Source organism: Toxoplasma gondii, chromosome X (genome assembly GCF_000006565.2).
Source record: "Toxoplasma gondii ME49 chromosome X, whole genome shotgun sequence".
In the NCBI taxonomy this organism is placed as follows: domain Eukaryota; phylum Apicomplexa; class Conoidasida; order Eucoccidiorida; family Sarcocystidae; genus Toxoplasma; species Toxoplasma gondii.
The window spans coordinates 5903815-5920545 of record NC_031478.1 but is presented as its reverse complement, the minus strand read 5'-3'; the positions used below and the strand labels follow the sequence as shown (position 1 = coordinate 5920545).

General features: G+C 54.3%; 2 protein-coding genes across 2 annotated transcripts; both read left to right on the top strand.

Moving 5' to 3' along the window:
- The first annotated feature begins 499 nt into the window (after positions 1-499).
- Positions 500-3232, top strand: TGME49_237490 (centrin family protein). Its single transcript, XM_002369050.2, has 3 exons — positions 500-2153; positions 2334-2486; positions 2913-3232. Exons 1-3 carry the CDS (start codon positions 1733-1735, stop codon positions 3092-3094), a joined length of 756 nt encoding a protein of 251 aa, XP_002369091.1. The 5' UTR covers positions 500-1732; the 3' UTR covers positions 3095-3232.
- A 1159-nt stretch (positions 3233-4391) lies between these two features.
- TGME49_237480 (BRCA1 C Terminus (BRCT) domain-containing protein) lies at positions 4392-16594 on the top strand. Its single transcript, XM_018780496.1, has 8 exons — positions 4392-5458; positions 5911-7567; positions 8022-8270; positions 9018-9468; positions 9910-10565; positions 11302-11624; positions 12052-14059; positions 14463-16594. The coding sequence occupies exons 1-8, from the start codon at positions 4743-4745 to the stop codon at positions 14532-14534; spliced, it is 6132 nt and encodes a 2043-aa protein (XP_018635759.1). The 5' UTR covers positions 4392-4742; the 3' UTR covers positions 14535-16594.
- The last annotated feature ends 137 nt before the right edge of the window (positions 16595-16731 follow it).

Genomic DNA, 16731 nt, shown 5'->3' with positions numbered 1-16731 from the left:
AGCAGCCTAAGAGATCGAAACTCGTCTGCAGAGACAAAGGCTGCCGTGGCCGTACGGAGATCCCTCACGCAAGAAGACGTTCGGGAGTCTGTATCAGAAGCCTCGCAGCCGTGCGTGCGTCTTTTCCACTTCGTCGCATAGTTCTGTCTTCAGAAGTGCCGCCGCGAGCAGCGGCTGCTTAACTCCATGCTAAGCAAATAGAACCTGGGACCGTGTTGAGGTGCTTTTACACGAAGGATCGGATCTCAACGCTGACGTGCGTTAGCATTCGTGCGGTGCGGAAACTAGAGCAGTAACGCAAGATCGACTGTTGTCTCAAGCCTTCCCGAATATTGTTCAACCCGAGAAAGGGATAGAGAAAGTAAAACGCTTCAAACAGCGGCAGTGCTGTAAGTCGCACTTCAGCTTACGCACTAGGACAGAACATTTCGTTTCTGCAGGTCACCTGCGCCTTCCGACTACATTGGAACAGCCGCATGGAAAAAACGACCACTTCTGACCGACCACAATGACTCGTTTCTTCATTCTGGGGATTCCGAGGCACGGATATTCCTAGAGGCATTCTCCTTTACCTTCTTCACATACTTGTTCGAAGGAATTGTCTGCCCCTGTTCTCGGGTTGCCGGCCGTAGCAAACTGGCTGTGATTGCCCCACACGTCTCTCGGCGTTTTTACGTGGAACAGAAGCAAGAATTCGATGAGTTCAGGGTGGAATGCCGCGGCAGAAGACACTAGAGAATGCAGAAATGCCACGAAACCTCTAGCGCCCCTGAAGCGGAAGCGTGCTTGCTTTGTTGTGCGTGTGCTCTGGATAAAATCGACGAGTCGTGAGAAAGTACGCGGCAAAGCGTGCACCTGTGTTTGTTGTCGACAGTGCACACTAGAGAAATAGTGGCAGAAGATCGCTGTGCTCTTATGCAGTTACAGAACCACAAGACTCTTGGGGTACCGTTCGTCACCCTTCAGCTTCTCCTTTTTGATAACAAGTCGTTTTCCCTCTCAGCTTGCATTCCTGTTCCTATAGAGGGGCAGGAAAACTCCACACTGTGCCGTTTTGCTGCGGTAATCGTTTGTCCAACGGCTTTCCTGCAGCTCCCTACCCCCTTTCTCGCCGCTATTGCCTGCTGTCCTTACCCTCTTTCCCTCAACCCTGATAGCGTATGCGTCTCACTACGTCTGTTAGTTCAGCTCAACGATGTGCTGCTGGTCGCTGCGTCCTTGCTTCCTCTGAAATGCTAGTGCCGATGAGAAAACGACAACGGGGTCTCGCTCATTCGCTGACATGTTTCTCTCGACGAAGCGCCGGCTAGGTGCGAAGGACGTACACCTGTCGCAATATCGTGTTCCGGGTTCTTCCCGGAGGACGACTGCCTCAAGGATCGCTCTTCTTGAGAGAAAACGAACCGTTGACATCTTCGCAATGCATCGCAAGCGCCTCCGTCCCGAGTGCAGGCACTCCGCGGTAGTTCAGGCGTCTCGTCTGTCGAAACACGACTCAGTTTCTCGCCAGGTTTTGCGTCCGCTGTCCTTATCGGGGGATTCCCAGAGAATTTCCCTAGTCTAACTGCACCATTTGCATGCTACTGGCGAACCGTGCGTTTTCCTGGACGCTGCATGTCGTTTTTTCCTGAGGACGCACTACACAAACGTTCCCTCCCCTGCACCTGCATGTCTTCCACTCTTCCTTTCTTCCGGAGTACGCACTGAACGACACCTGACACGGTTGCACAGCATGGCGACTGTGGGCAACCCTGGCAGTCCGTCACATGGAGGCCCGGGTGTCTCTTCTCCAGTTGGAGGAAACAGGCCGTCTGCAGTGCGAGCGACGTCTGGCATGGGCAACGAGACAGGGGCAAAGGGAAAATGCCGGAGTCACGGCGGAGCTGGGGCGAAGAGCCGTCGAAGCGTTCGCGTGGAACTCAGCGAAGAGCAGCGGAAAGACATCAAAGAGGCATTCGATCTGTTCGACACGGAAGGAACAGGCAGCATCGACGCGAAAGAGTTGAAGGTCGCTCTGCGGGCTCTCGGGTTCGAGCCCACAAAGGAAGAAATGAAGAAGCTGCTGAACGAGATCGAGAAGAAACGCCGCGAACCAGACGTCATGAAAATGATTTCCACCAGCAACCCGAACGCAGCAGCCGCCGTCGCAGCCTGTGAGTTCACCGCAGCGTTTTTTGCTAGCTGAGAAAGACAGCTGCGAGGCGGCATTCATGCGACGTTTCGAAAAGAACATCTGTGACGTCTTTGTGTCAGCGTGCGTCTTTGATTAGGCAGTCGGACAGGACAGTTGCTCTCGGTCTTCGTGTTCCATTCCGTGGTGATTATATGCGCAGCAGCGCCAGTTGCGCAGACCGCAACGACGTCCCTGGGGCAGTTGGACTTCAACGAGTTTCTTGAGATTCTCACAATCAAAATCAACGAGAAGCCGACAAGGGAACAAATCTCTCGAGGCAAGGCACTTCGAGGAAACCCGGAGGGGTGGGCGGGTGAAATGCAGTGAAGTCGGGCGCAGCAGGGTCTTCAGAGATGCCCATCCGTCGCTTAGACTTGTCGGCGCCGTCGAAACGCACATTCCTATTTTTTCGAGAGCAGTGGCATGTCAAGATTCGACAGGACTCAAAGAGCTTACACCTTTCTGACACAGTGTGATGAACGGCCATGTTCCCCATCTCCAGATCCCTCACAGTCTGCTGCACAAGTTTGCCAGCCCGAGAGAGCCTCACAAGCCACGCGCCCATGCCCCCTTGCTACAGCAACGAGAAGAGTTGAGATATCCACATGCACATTTGCCGCAACAACAGAGGGGCAGCAGCACATCTCTGCATGCTGGAGATCAGCAGAAAGGGACAAAACCTGTTGCGGACAAAGCCTTGCACTTTTTTTCGCGTTGCGGTGTTGTGCGCATTCTTCAGGCTTCCGCATGTTAGCTGGTCCTACGGGCGTCATCGGTTGGAAAGAGATGAAGAAAGCTGCGGTTGAACTCGGAGAGAAACTTACAGACGAAGAACTGCGCGAGATGCTCAACCACGCGTCTCACTCACACAATAAGGGGGTCGTGACCGAAGAAGACTTTCTTCGCATCCTTCGAGCTTGAGAACTGAGACCTCAGCCACCAACTGTGCGTGTCGGTCCCTGCTTCTGGTTGCTTCCAGTTGAAACTCGCCGCACTCGAAAAGAGTTACTGGCGACTCCATTGTCCATGATTTGAGCTTCCCTCGTCCCTTGCCATCCAGACCTTTGTTTCCATACTGAAATTGCCAAAGGCATACAGCTGAAGCAAACTCTGGGCCGCGGCGCCTGAGTTACGTCGAAAGCAGGAACGCGTATAACACGGTCGAATCCTCGTTGAAAGACACAAAGTGGTTGCGCGTGGCTTTTCCGCCGTGTCAGTTGTGTCGTTTCCGATTTAACTCCCCGAAGAGCCTCGCCGCTATGATTCCTTCCGGCAACTGAAGATGTCCCTCCGCGATGATCGGAACAATTTCCGGTAGCACTGCAAAACAGAGTTGCGAATCCATCCGATACGATTTAAGTCGCAAGCCATGAACTTTTTGAAAACCACTAGAACACAACCCATGTGGAACAACGGTAGTGTCGTGAAACAATGGAATCCAACACTGTCATCCGTCTTAAGCAGGCGAGTGTGGTGATGGTGTACAGCAATGATAAAGAACCCTGTGTCTGTGATATGCGGACGAAAAAACAAGAGGTACGAGACTCGTGAGGCATATGGGCTGTGCTGACGGTCTCTCTCACACCCATCCCTTAGCGAAGCGGGAGAGTGAGATAGCCTCGGTTTTTCCTGAGCAATGCCTCGGTATTTGTGGCAATTTGGAATGCTTTGGACGCCCGCCGCTTCTAGAAGACCAAATAGACTAGAACGGCAAACCTAGAAAACGGAACCGCAGTCGATCTGAAGTCCGTGGCACACCTCTACTGCACCTACTAAAATTTTATCAAATCGAACGAGGCCCCAGCTGTACTGACATATTTGTCGGCTTTGTCGGCAGGAACTCCACTTTTCGGGGTTCTAGCTTCAGGCAGGTTGACAGTAAAACAAAGCCGTGCGGGTTACGCGTTTTTTAGGGCGTCTGGAAACGCATCTTTGCCGGTGTGACGTTGTGCGTTATTTGACGTAATGCCTCTCAGGGATAAGAACTGAACTGACAAGAATATATACAGCAGGATCGTTTGCTTGAACTGGGGGACAAAGACACTGGAATGAGTTCAGTCCTTTCAGCCCTAGATTGCTAGCTGCCGCGGGTGCCTTGTTTGTTTGAAAAGGTGGGCTTGTGCATGCATGGATTTTCTTTGACCCTTCCAAAGCATTCGTGAATCTTCTACGATGTCCCGAGCATCTTACCAGACCAGCAACACCTCCTCCACTTTGCTGGTGAGTGAAAAATGATTTTTAGCGAGGAGAAGGGCTGCCAACACCGTTCCTGGCGACACGAGACAGCAACCGCCAGCAGACCACGCGACTTTTCGAGCGATGCAGCAGAGCATTTCTTGTCGGTTGCCTTTCACTTTCCTGGAAAATGTCATGTTTTTTGTTCATTTACATTCCTTTCAGAGCACCTTCGCCATCCCGCGGCTCCGTGCACCTTCTTTCCCGCTGAGACTCCGCGTCTGCCGTCTCTCGTGTTTGCCGGCGCGTCTCGATTCTCTTTTAGCGGTTGCGTGTGTTTGTTCCACTGAGAAAAGTTTTCTGACGATGGCTTTGAGTTCGACTCTCCAGAAACATGGGGCGCGGCCACGGCTTCTTCGGAGGCGGAAAGTGGAACTCCTACGGGGAGTATTTCCGGCACAAGAGCGAAAAGATGCATCAACAGTTGCACAACTCTCTGCGACAGCACCGCCAGCTGTCAGGCGAAGAAAAGGCAACTTCTTCCGGTGACTCAGAGCCCGCGACTCGCGGAAGAAGAGCCAGAGAAAAGGCACAGGTGTCTGGCTCGGAGAGCCCGCGCAAACGCAGGAAAGGCGACCGAGTCGCCGACGGCGGGTCTTGCCCGACTTCTGTCTGGACTGCTCGCGTCTCCCCAATGTCGTCCTGTGTGCAGCCTCCTCCTCGCGAGGCTTCCTCCTCGATTTCTTCCGCTGAAAGAACGGAAGGAACCTCCTTGGCCGCGTCCTCTCCGGCGTTCATTCCCGGTCTTCACTCCTCGTCCTCAACCACCTCGTCTTCCGGTGGACAAACAGCGTACGAGGAGAGCCGGTACGCGCGGCGGGTTCGCGAGTTGCTTCTGAACGAGAACGACGCGAGCAAACTCGTCAATCCGTGCCTTTTCAAGAACTGCGTCTTCTACGTCGACGGTGACACTCTCGGAATGGACGACATTTGCTTCAAGAAACTTTTGCTGCTCTTCGGAGGACGCATATGCATGCTCTTCGGCAAGGGATGCACGCACATCATTGCAGAGACAGTCGCGATGGGCAACCAGAGGTGGCGACACTTGCGGTAAGCTTGCATGCGTTCATCTCTTTCGTCTCTCAGAACAGCCTGAGCAGACCCGTTCCGAAACAGACGTCCATTCCCCGCACAACCACGCACAGGGAACGCGTCGCCAGCTTTTGTTTTTCCTGAATTGGACCTCTTGGAGGGTCTGACGAAACAGCGAATCTTCTGAAGCACCTCTTGCTTTTCGCCTTAGAGACAGAGGAGACCGATTGGCCGCGAGGCACGCCCTTGCTCAAGACAGAGACAGACAGACAAAGCTCTGGAACGTTCCCTTCCCAGGATGTCAGGGGCATCCGATTGGGTGCAGCACTTGGAGGACTCAAACTCAGATCCTTTTCTTGCGCTTTTCACCGTCTCCGTCCACCCTTCCATCTTATGGCGTCTTTTCGCCGCTCCCGAATTTCCGCCAGGACATTTCCTTCTTCACTTCTTTCCTGCCCTTTTTTCTTCAGAGAGCAAGGAGGCGAAGGCAAAAAGTACGTTGTCGTGACGGTGAAGTGGGTCTTCGACTGTATAGACAGAGGCAAGCTTCTCCCGGCCTCCAATTTTCGACCGCAGGAGCTGCAGACGCGGCAGCGCTACGCCAGCAACTCCATTGCGTCCTTCTACGCGTCTCACCACGCAGACAGCGGAGGGAGGAGAATCTGGGGAAAGGGAGGTGTCTCCGCCTCTGCCGAGAAAGACGCAGACGCTCGCGAATGCGTGCAGGTTGCAGCGAGGGACAGAAGCGACGATGCAGAAGAAGAGGAAGCAAATCGAGGAGAAGAAAGAGAGCAGGAGGCAGTGGAACGCATCGAAGGCGAAGACACCTTCGAGGCGCCCGACTCCATTGTCTGCATAGATGACGACGAGGACGAGACGGAACTGAGAGGAAGTGGAGACGGACGACAGACAGAAGACAAGGAAGGCAGACAGCGAGCAGAAGAAAGCGAGAAAGAAAAAGATCAAGGTACCGCGGAACACGGGCCTGAAGGACGGCAGACGACGGGAGCGTCTCCGTGGCTGCCTTCGACCTTGCGTGACGCCAGCGCGGCTGCTACTCCTTCCGCTTTCTCTGACGCTTTCCGATACACATATTCTTCTTCGACGCAGCTTGCCTCGCCTTCCTCCTCTTCTCTGACAGAGAAAGCGGCTGAGCCGAGTTTGCTGGCAGGCGCCGCGTCGCTTTCTTGTTGTTTGTCGTCTGTCTCGCGCCGTCCGGCTGGTGAGGGATTTCGCTCTCCTTTGTCTGCTTCGACTTGTTCTTTTTCTCCCTCTCGTGTGTCATTCGAGACGCCTTCGCCGTCAAAGCCTCCCTCGCCAGAGAGCTCCATGCGCCTTGCCAGGACAGGTGACAGGGACGAGACCCCTGCGTCTCCTCTTCCGTCTCGCTCTCGATCGCGGACAGACAGATCCGTCGCTGGCGCCACGAGTCCTTGGCCATCGCGGATTCTGCGACCTCAGCACCCGTCGTTTGTTTCATCTTTCTTCGAAAACTCGCGTCTCCACTTCATCGGGAGATGGAGAACGCGATGCATGAACACCCTGGCCACCATCTTGAGCAAGGAATGTGACGGCCGGGGAGATAGCGACTCTCGCCCTGCGGCCGTGTCTCCTTCTTCTCGTTCTTCGATCCCGTTCTCGTCGCTCCGACTCGAGGACCGCACAGCGCGTCCAGGCCTGCTCTTGCCCTTTGCGTTGCCTCTTCTCTGCACCCCTCCGGGGAACCTGGACGTTGCAGTCTCTGCCGAGGCAGCCGCGGCCGTCCCGGTGCCTCCAGGCTCTTCTTCCTCTTTTTCTTCTTCTCGTGTGTTTTCTGGAGGCCTGCTGGAGAGACTGTTTCTCGCGCAGAGGCGGGCAAGGAGCAGCCTCGGCGCGGGTGAGCAGACGAAGATCCAGGAGGGAGAGCCGACATGTCCTGGGGGAGATGACGCAGAGGCGGAGGGAGAAGACGAGAAAAGAAAAGAGAATGGAGTGACTCTGCGAGGGAGAATCCGTGGGCAGACGAGAGAAGAAAAGGTGCCGGAAAAAGAAAGCGAAATGCCTCTGCGGTGGATCCTCCACGTGGACTTTGACGCCTTCTTCGTCGCTGTCGCTCTGAAGAAGAGACCTCACTTGAAGAACTTTCCAGTAAGGCCCAGGAAGAGGTGACGGAGGAAGCAAGAGAGCTTTGACGAGAGTGTGAAAGGAGAAAGTAGAAAACAGATTGCGACATGGGAAAAAAGAGCATCGCGCGAGGTGCTGCACGACCAGGCGCGCAGAGAGAACGCCGGCAGGCTCAATTCTCTACCAATCACTCTCCGTTTTCTGCTGCACGAGTCGCTCTTGATCTTCTTTTCTACATCTTTCTCCCTCTGTCTTCTCCAGACCGCTCTCGCTGTTTCCTACCTCTCAGTTGATGCCTGTCTCGAGCGCATGCCCTGTGAATCCCTGTGCCTGTTGCGTTTGTGGGGTTGCCTGTCCTTTCGTCTTCTGCTCTTTTCTTCGTCTCGTCTCGTCACTCTGCACTCTGTGAACGCGCTTGAAGCCCATCGTCTTCGGACAGAACTCCCCCTCTCCCCGCGTCGTTTTTCCTCCTTTGTAGGTGGCTGTGGCGCACAGTCGAGGGTCGGGTGGAAAGGCAGCGTCTTCCACGAGCGAAGTTGCGAGCTGTAACTACACCGCGCGAGCTAGCGGCGTGTACAAAGGCCAGTGGCTCGGGGAAGCCAAGGAACGGTGTCCAGGCCTCATTACCTTGCCATATGACTTTGACGGAATAGAAGAAGCAAGCGAAGGTCTGTTCGCATGCGTGCTGCAGCTCTCCCGGCGGATCTTGCCTGTTTCCTGCGATGAGGTAGGCCGCCACGAGGATGGAGAACATACTGTACATATACGTATACATGTACATATATATATATATATATATATATATATATATATATATAGGTGCATGTTTACATATATCTTCTTTATGTATGCATAGGTATTGAATGTTAATTCGTCTGCGTGTCCTGCCTCGAAATGAAGGCGACGAATGGGTGGCGACTTTTGTGTGTATCGAGTGACTGTGAGGGCTGTAGGTACTGGCGAGAAAACGCGGTTCTAAACTTCAGGAGAGATTGGACGTCTTTTACCCTGGGACTGAGGACAGACTGTCAGACGCTCTCTCCAGCATGATGGTACTGATCCTACGAACAGCTTACCTGTGCCCTTTCAATACGAATCGTGATCCAAAGGACTCTGCACCTTCTACAGGCGACGCCTCGATCTCTGTCGAGACGAGGCAAGAGATGGGGCGATGCGGAGAAGCACACCTGCAGAGGGAGTTATAGGTTTTCGGTTTTACGAGACACGGTGGAGGAAGTCCTGTCGCGTGCATGCAGATTTACGCCAGAAGAGAAGGGGATAAGGGGAAGACACACATGGAAGAGGAAACCGAGAGAGTGACAAGCGGTCTCACAAACGGCGCTCATGCTGGCATCCAAGGTGAATTCTGAGAATGCATGTGACTGCTTCCACTTTGCTGTCTTCTAATGAGCGCGATTTGCCTCTTTGCGTCTTCATTCGTGACCTCGCTGCCTTCTCTCCTGCTCTGCGGCAGACATATGTACAGCTTCTTCTCGCTCCAAGGAACGGTGAGAGCAACGAGGAGACAGAAGGCCTTGCGGACGGAAGTGAGTCCGGAGAAGCAGAGAAAGCGATTCTCGACGCATGCGTCGAACTGCGCCAACGCATCTTCGAGAGAACAGGGTGCTGGGTCTCCATCGGGGCTGGACCGAACTTGCTTGCAGCCAAACTCGCTGGCCTTCAAGCGAAGCCTAAAGCTTCTTCTTCTTCCTCCTCCTCTTCTTCTCTCTCTCGGGATGGTGTGTGTGTGATTCGGCCTCGGGAGAGTTTCCTGTGGGCCTTCATGGACCAAGTTCCTCTTCGCAAGCTGCCAGGCGTCGGGAGCATGTTGGGAGAGAAAGTGGAGAAGGCAGGACGCCTGAGGCTGTGCGGGCAAGTGATGAAGGAGGGGATCCGCAGTTTGCGCGTGCTTCAGAATCTCCTCGGTAGGCCCAGTCACGGAGAACAGCCAGGCATTCTGATGCGAGCTTTGGCGGATATGCTCTTCCACGGATCGAAGCAAATAGTGTTGTCGTTCCATTGTTTAGATAGATCGAGCAGACCTTCTGTCACTTTTCAAGCCGTCGCATGCGTCGAACGCTTGGCCGTCTCTAAACTTGCCTTCTGCATGTGCATGCGAATCCAGTATCTAGATGCCAGCAGGGATGATGAGATCCAGTCTACCGAATTCCGGTTCCATGCATGAAGCAATACAACAATGTACACATCTTGCCGGTGCCTGTTCTGTCGAGTTTCATACCACACATACACAGGCCTAGATGTACATGTACATTTTCGTAAATTCCAGTCTCTGATGGATTCTAGAATATAAGAATGGAAACGAACTTCTCCCTTTTGTGGTTGAGTCTTTTCCGGTCCTTTTCCAGGAAGGAAGCGCGGCGCCATGATCTGGTGGATGGCACATGGCTGCGACCCTCGTCCACTTCCCCCTTTCTCTCCCTCACTCCTCACTCACTCTGCATCTCCTTTGTCCTCTCTTTTCCACTCTTCTTCTTCTTCTTCTTCGTCTTCGTCTTCGTCTTCGTCTTCGTCTTCGTCTTCTTCTTCGTCTTCTTCTTCTTCGTCTTCGTCTTCTTCTTCTCACAATCTGCGTGTGTCGCCTTCGGAGACAGGTGGATGTCCCAGCACTCTGCCTGAGCCTTCCTCCTCCGACTGGGCCATCGAAGATCGGAAGTCGCCCACGGTCGAGGGGGCAGACTTTCTCGCTGCGGAGACTTGCAGTGATCTTTGCTTCTTTTCTTCCTTCCACCCTTCGACATCTCTCCCCTCTGCGGTCTCGCCTTCTTCTTCGCTCCCTTGTTTACCTTCCGCGTCTTCGTCTTCGTCTCCTTCGTATTCTGAGCAGAGTCTCGCGGCAGGTGCGACGGTGGTTCCGAGTTCGCGGAGTTTGACAATCAGCGTCAATTGGGGCATTCGACTGCATGCAGAGAGGGAGGTATTCGACCTGCTCAGACAGCTCGCTGGCGAAGCCCACAAACGGCTGCGAATGCATCGCCTGGTCGCCCCGCGCCTGGGATTGAAGGTACTCAAGCGTCGAAACCGCAGAGTCAACAAACGTGGACTCGCAAAAGTTCTGTCAACTCTTTCAGAATTGCCAAAAAGTCGCAACAACCGATCGACTCAATTCTTCTGTGCATGAAAATGCGATGAACATCTCAGTGTTCATACGTACGTCTTCCTGCCCTTCACCTCTTTCGCTACTGTTTACGCATTCGCTGTCTCTGTTTACAGAATGTCTGTACTATTGAGCTAGATGTATACATTGCTTTGCGCATACGTATATATACGAGCATGTGTGAACTTCAGTGGCGAATACATCAATGCGATTTCTTCATGAAGGATCTGCTTGCGTCCCTGATACAGCAACATTCTGAAGCTCTTCCATCCTTCGGCTGTCTGTCTCTCCCTCCACTGCGGGCTCTCTCTCAGCGGTCCCTCCTCGTGACCTTATACACGCACCCTCATATGTATATATATATATATATATATATATGGAAATTTGGAGGTCACACTTACTTATTTGTATATACACTTAATCACATGCGCAGATCAGGTATACTCCTGTACGTATATATATATATATATATATATATATGTATATGTATATATATATATGTATATGTATATATATATGTATATGTATATGTATATATATGTATATGTATATATATATGTATATATGTATATCTGCATAAGTAGGCGTGAAATTCTGTTTGGCTTGATCTGAAGACAGCAGAGATTTCCTTGTCACTCTGCAGATTTACCGCCGCCGAGAGGGCGTTCCGGTGGAGACAGAAAAGTTCCTCGGCGCAGGAGTCTGCGACGTCCTTTCGGGATATCGCCTCTGCTCGGAGCCTGTACCGGCGGGACTGGAGTCTCAAACTATCCCTTCTGTCTCCCCACTGTCTCCGCTCGGGGGCCTGCAGGGGTCTGGACTCGTCGAAGCGGAGACAGAGGCGTCGGAGTCGAGAGAGAGAAGAAAAGAGAAAAAGAGCGAGAGCGAGCGGAAGGCGACAGCCGTCCAAAGCGAGGCCGACGTCTTTCGCGAACTCGCGGTTCTTTGGATTTGTCACTTTCAAGGGTGAGGCATCAAGCAGTTGAGCATGCAGTTCATCTTAGTGACGACATGTTCCCCATGGAGAACACAAGCCAGCAAAAGAGATCCAAATTCACATTCTACTTACACAGAAATAAAATAAATCAATCCATATGCGTTCGAGGTGTACATCCAAGCGACATGCCAGCGACGGGTGCATGCGTCGCTTTTTCGGGGGAAGGATTTTCTCTGTGAAGTTTGTGTTTGTAGTGTCTGGGCAGTGATTCTTATCATGCGTTTCTTCTTATTCTTCTGGCGGCACTCTTGAGGGGAATTCCGTGAGTCGCTTCTTTCTCTTTGGATGTACATCTGTCGATATCTTCTTTACGGATACGGAATAAACATCTGTGTGCATGCGTTTTTGCATGCATGAATGCGCACATGCCCGTCTGGAGGACTCTGTCTTCTTCAGCGTGTGTCCGCCAGAGGATCTGCGCGGCTTCAACGTTCTTCTCCTGAGTTTGAGGACCGAGAGTGAACAAGAAGAACTGGAGGCGGCAGAGCGCGCTCGCTCGCTTCAGCTTCGGCGTCAGCGAAACGTCATGGACAACTTCCTTTCTCTCTGCTCCGCCTCGGCGTCGGCTTCGAGGCACCCTGGGGCGGAAAGGCCTGACGTCGTCGTCGTCTCGTCGCAGGACTCGAGCGAGGACGGCCTTGTCCCGACGCGCGCCGCAGCAGACAGCACTGCTAGCGCCGGGTCGGCAAACGAGCAACGAACGAGAAAGAAGGAGGAAGAGGAGGAAAAGCGCGGAAGGGAGAAGATGCATGCAGAGAGAGCAGCGAAGGAAGACGAAGAGAGCCGAGAGGAGGAAGCGAGGGAGCACCAGAAGGAGGGAAAGGAAGTCGAGAGCGGTGCAGGGGAAACGGTCAAACAATTTGGAGAAGATGGAAAGCCGAAAGAGGTCGTAGTAGAAATCGTCGAAATCGAGAGTCAGACGAGTATGGCAAGCGGGGCAGAAGGCGAGGAAGGTCTGGGCGAGGGGAGGAATTCCGTGGAAGAAGCAGACACAGTGGAAGGTGACGCGTATCTGGAGGGGAGCAAAAGAAAAGCGAGGGCACTCGAACGACTGTCGCCATCTAGACAGAGTGCATCTTTTCTCTGTGAAGGACCGCACCCAAAGTCCCTTTTTCCAGAGCCCACAATTCTGTCACCTCTAACTCGACGAATCACGGTCGTCTCCTCCCCCATCTTTGCGCCTCCCCCTGTTCCTTCCTCTTCTGCTTCCTTCTCCTTCTCCTCCTCGTCATCGTCATCGTCTTTCTCTTCTTCGCCATCACCTTCTTCCACTTCTTCCTTTTCCTCATCATCTTCTTCCGCTTCCTTGTCTTCTTCTCGTTCCTCTTTGCCAGCTGCTCGGTCGTCTCCGTTTGCATGTGAGGTGCAGAGTCCGCCCTTCGAAAAGTCGCCTTTCGCTTCTCAGGCGTTGGCCGTCTGCCCAGGGAAGTCGCCTTTCGCTGCAACGCCCCGCTGCGACGAACGTGGACGAAGGCGGACCTCGAGACCGGGGAGAGAGGCTACGCGGCCAGTAGGTGACAGGCAAAAACGCATTTCTGCATCTACGTCTCTAGACGCTTTCCTCGCTTCCCGACGTCTCAGCTCCTCTCCGCCAGGTACACCGCAGCCGCGCCGGCATTCACCAGGCCGCGGCACAGGCTCGAGTGTATCGACGCCGTCGCTGCGGCGCGTCTCGACTCCCGCGACGCCGGCGACGGTGGTGCTGTCTCCTCTGAGCACTCGTCGTGGAGACTCAGGTCGGTCTGGACGGAGTTCACTGGATGCTGCGGAGTTTAACGAAGGGAAGCGAACTGCACACAGCAGCCTCCTTTCCTTCGACAAGGAAGAAAAGGGCAAGAGGGCACTAGCCAAGAGCCCTGTCTCTGCAGGCCGCGACGCGAGACGGAAAAGAGAAGGGCCGCGAGGGCGACCAGACGGGAAGCAGCAGCTGCTCCTCCCGCTGCTGGCGGAACAGAGAGAGTGCAGACGGGAGAGGACAAATAGGCGTTCTTCCGGCTTTAGAGAAGTTGTTTCTCTCCTGAATGACGATGAGCCCTGGGAGAGGGGCAGACCCGCCGAGACTACGCCCAGAGGCTCGCCTCACACGACCGGAGGCGCCGCGGCTGGAACTCAAGGCGGCAGAGACACGCGTCTTTGGAGCCCAACTAGCGCCGGACACCGCGGAGGGGAAGGAGAAGGCCCTTTGATGTTGTGGGGCCGAGTGGAGAGCGAGGGCGCGGAAGAGAGCCCTGAGACCGGAGAGGGGGAGACTGAGAGAGGGCAGAATGAGGAGACTCACGCAACGAACAAGTCCTCAGGCGTCGCCAGTTTGGAGGCACCAGCGTCGTTCGCGCAGGAGGGCGACGGAGGGCGGAGAGAAGAAGCAAGCCAAGCAAACAGCGGGACGTCTTCCCCGTCGAATCAGGTGATCAACGTTGTAGACGAAGACGAGGAGAACGACGAGGAAGCAGAGGCGCAAGAGGCACCCGGCGGTGTCTGTACACTGGAGAAAGAAGAGACGGAGGAGGGAGAACTCTTTCACTCTGCACTGGAGAACATAGAGGTGGAGGGGCGACGCGAGGGAACAAATCGTCAGATAGGAAACGCGGGTGGTAGACTCGAGGGAGAAAGTTTCTCTCGCCTGTCCTCGCATCCTCGTCTCGAGTCTAGAGGAAACGACCGCTCTGCTCTCTTTTCTGAATCTCACGCTTTTCCTCCGAGCCTGTCTCCGCCTCCGTCACGGTTGGGCCGTCTCGCAGGTTCTGCACAGACTGTCGGCTCTTCAGAACGATTAAAGGCCTCCTCTGCTTGTACCGCTCTTTCACCAGGTTCTCCTTCCTCGCGGCGTCACGGCGCATGCAGCGGAAGTCCGAGAAAAGAGGGAGCGAGAGGCAGAGTGAGGCGGCCTCGTTTTTCGCGCGTTCGTCGGCGGTCGCTGCGAGCCTTGGAAGACTTGTGGAGAGAGAACGAAGTGCTGCAAAAAGTTTGTGGTTGCTCGGGCGAGGGAAAGCTCCTGCTGTCTCGCGTCGCCGGGAAGGTCCTCGTTCTGGGGTTCCTCACGGCTGGACAGTGGGCAGCCGCTGCATGCGCGACAGACGGCGAACTCAGGACCTTCGAAAAGGAACCGAATCCGCTCGCGCAAGCGGAAGGCGAAACGTCAAGACAGAGGTCGAGAGAGAGATTCCGCGACGCGGTCGAGGGAGAAAGCCTGGCGGAAGCAGCAGACGCAAAGGACAGGAACGGAAGAAAGCAAGAGAAAACGGGCGCACTGGACAAGTCGTCTGTCGGCCGCATTGACGCGTCCGTCGAGCCTCTCGCCAGTCCAACGTCTTCTTCTGCAAGTGACGTTCAGTGGCGCGCGGAGTTCCTGCGGGGGTTTCAGAGAGGCCTGGAGGAGGCTCAAGCCTTTTGCGTCTCCAGAGCAAGTCTCGTGCAGTTCCAAGAAGCGCCGTCGCGTATGCCTCCCTCACTCGCCTTCCTCTCGCGCGCGGTGTACAGACGGGCGACTCGAGGCGCCGCTCTCGCTCTCGCGGCCAGAGAGGCGGCGCAGCAGATGGCGGCGGTGGAAGAGCAGTGGACTCACACCCGAGAGGGGAGAAGAAGAGGCCTGGCGGGAGGCGGACAGCCTCTCTGGGGTGCCGAAGCAAGGACAGGAGCAGCGGCGAAGAACGGAGAAGGAGAAGACGAAGCAAGTGATACGAGGGTCGGAGGAGAGAACAGAGAAGAGACAGATGAAGCGAAGAGAGTCGTCAAGGGGCGACGAAGAAGCTTCAAGGCAGAAGCGCAGAAAACCAGCCGCGCGCCCAACCGCCGAGGCAAGGCAAGAAAACAAGACGGATTTTCTGAAAAAAAAGAGGCAGGAGAGCAAGGAGAAGAGGAAGAACAAGACGAAGAAGACGAAGAGGACGAGCAAGACGAAGAGGAAGAAGAAAGAGAACGGCTGGAGTGGGCTCTAAGCCGCGAGTTGCTTGCCTTCCTGGGCGGCACAGAAACGCTGGGGGATCCCGGGAGTGGAGAGGGTGGGGCAAGAATAGAGAGAAGTCGCCATAAGACCAATAGCTTTCAACAGAGTCGCTCCGGCGAGGAACGCATGCATCTCTTTCACGAGTCTGCAGGCTGCACGACGCCCGAAGAAGCCGAAGGCAAGACAGCAGAAGAAAGGGAAGAAGGAGAGAATCACAACGGGGGGAAGGATCATCGGGAGGAAAAGGAAAGCGAAGCTGAAGAGGGAAGGAAGAGAGAAAGAAGAAACGAAGAGCCAGAATCGCCAGGTGAGGAGAGGGCGCGTGAGCTGTTGGGCCTGACAAAGGTTTTGCCGCCTCGTGTCGCCCTTTCCTTTAACTTTAGCATGTTCCGATTCTTGTCCCAATCTCGAGTCTGGTGACCCCTTTTCTCAGCAAATTCCTTCCGTAGATAGCCCCAACAGTCAAGCACCTTCCGCAATTTTACAGCTAAGTGATGCTTTCTTTGGCTGGAGAGTCGTTTTTCAGCTTGGCCACCAATTCAAAGAGTTTCATCCCACCCTGAACCTTTCCTTCTCTGCGACTCGCGTCCATCAGCCGTCGTGATCGTCTGGCGTTCTCGCCCGCCGGCGCCTGTTGTGGGCATGAACAACAGTTATTTTGGCTCAGGAAAAAACCAAGGTTTTCCTCCTCATTTTTCCATTTGTTTTCTCTCTGTCGAGCCGAGTGCATGAGTGCATCCGCTTGCATCCTGCCGAGGTGCCTGCGGCATGCGCGCTGCCTGGTGACGGCCTCAGGCTTTTTCTCAGGGTCAACTGGGAGATGTTTCTTGACTGACTGTGAGGAAAGGAAGTCTACAGTCTCCCTGCATATATGAGTGTGCCGCATGCAGCTTCGCCCTTCCGTTCGCTCCCACTCCTGGCTTCTGCATGCAGAGACAGTGCCTGTACGCTTCTCAAATGAGTAACTCAACTTTTCTTCTTTTCAAGCTCTCGAGAGGTCATCATTCTCCTCGGAGAACTGAAGGACTTGCGCTGGCAACGGCAACTGTTGAGGCCAAAGGCAACATAAGAAAGCTCCCTTCTCGCGGTCTTCTTATCGCAGCATCTTTTGCGTGTGATTAAGCGAAGTGACT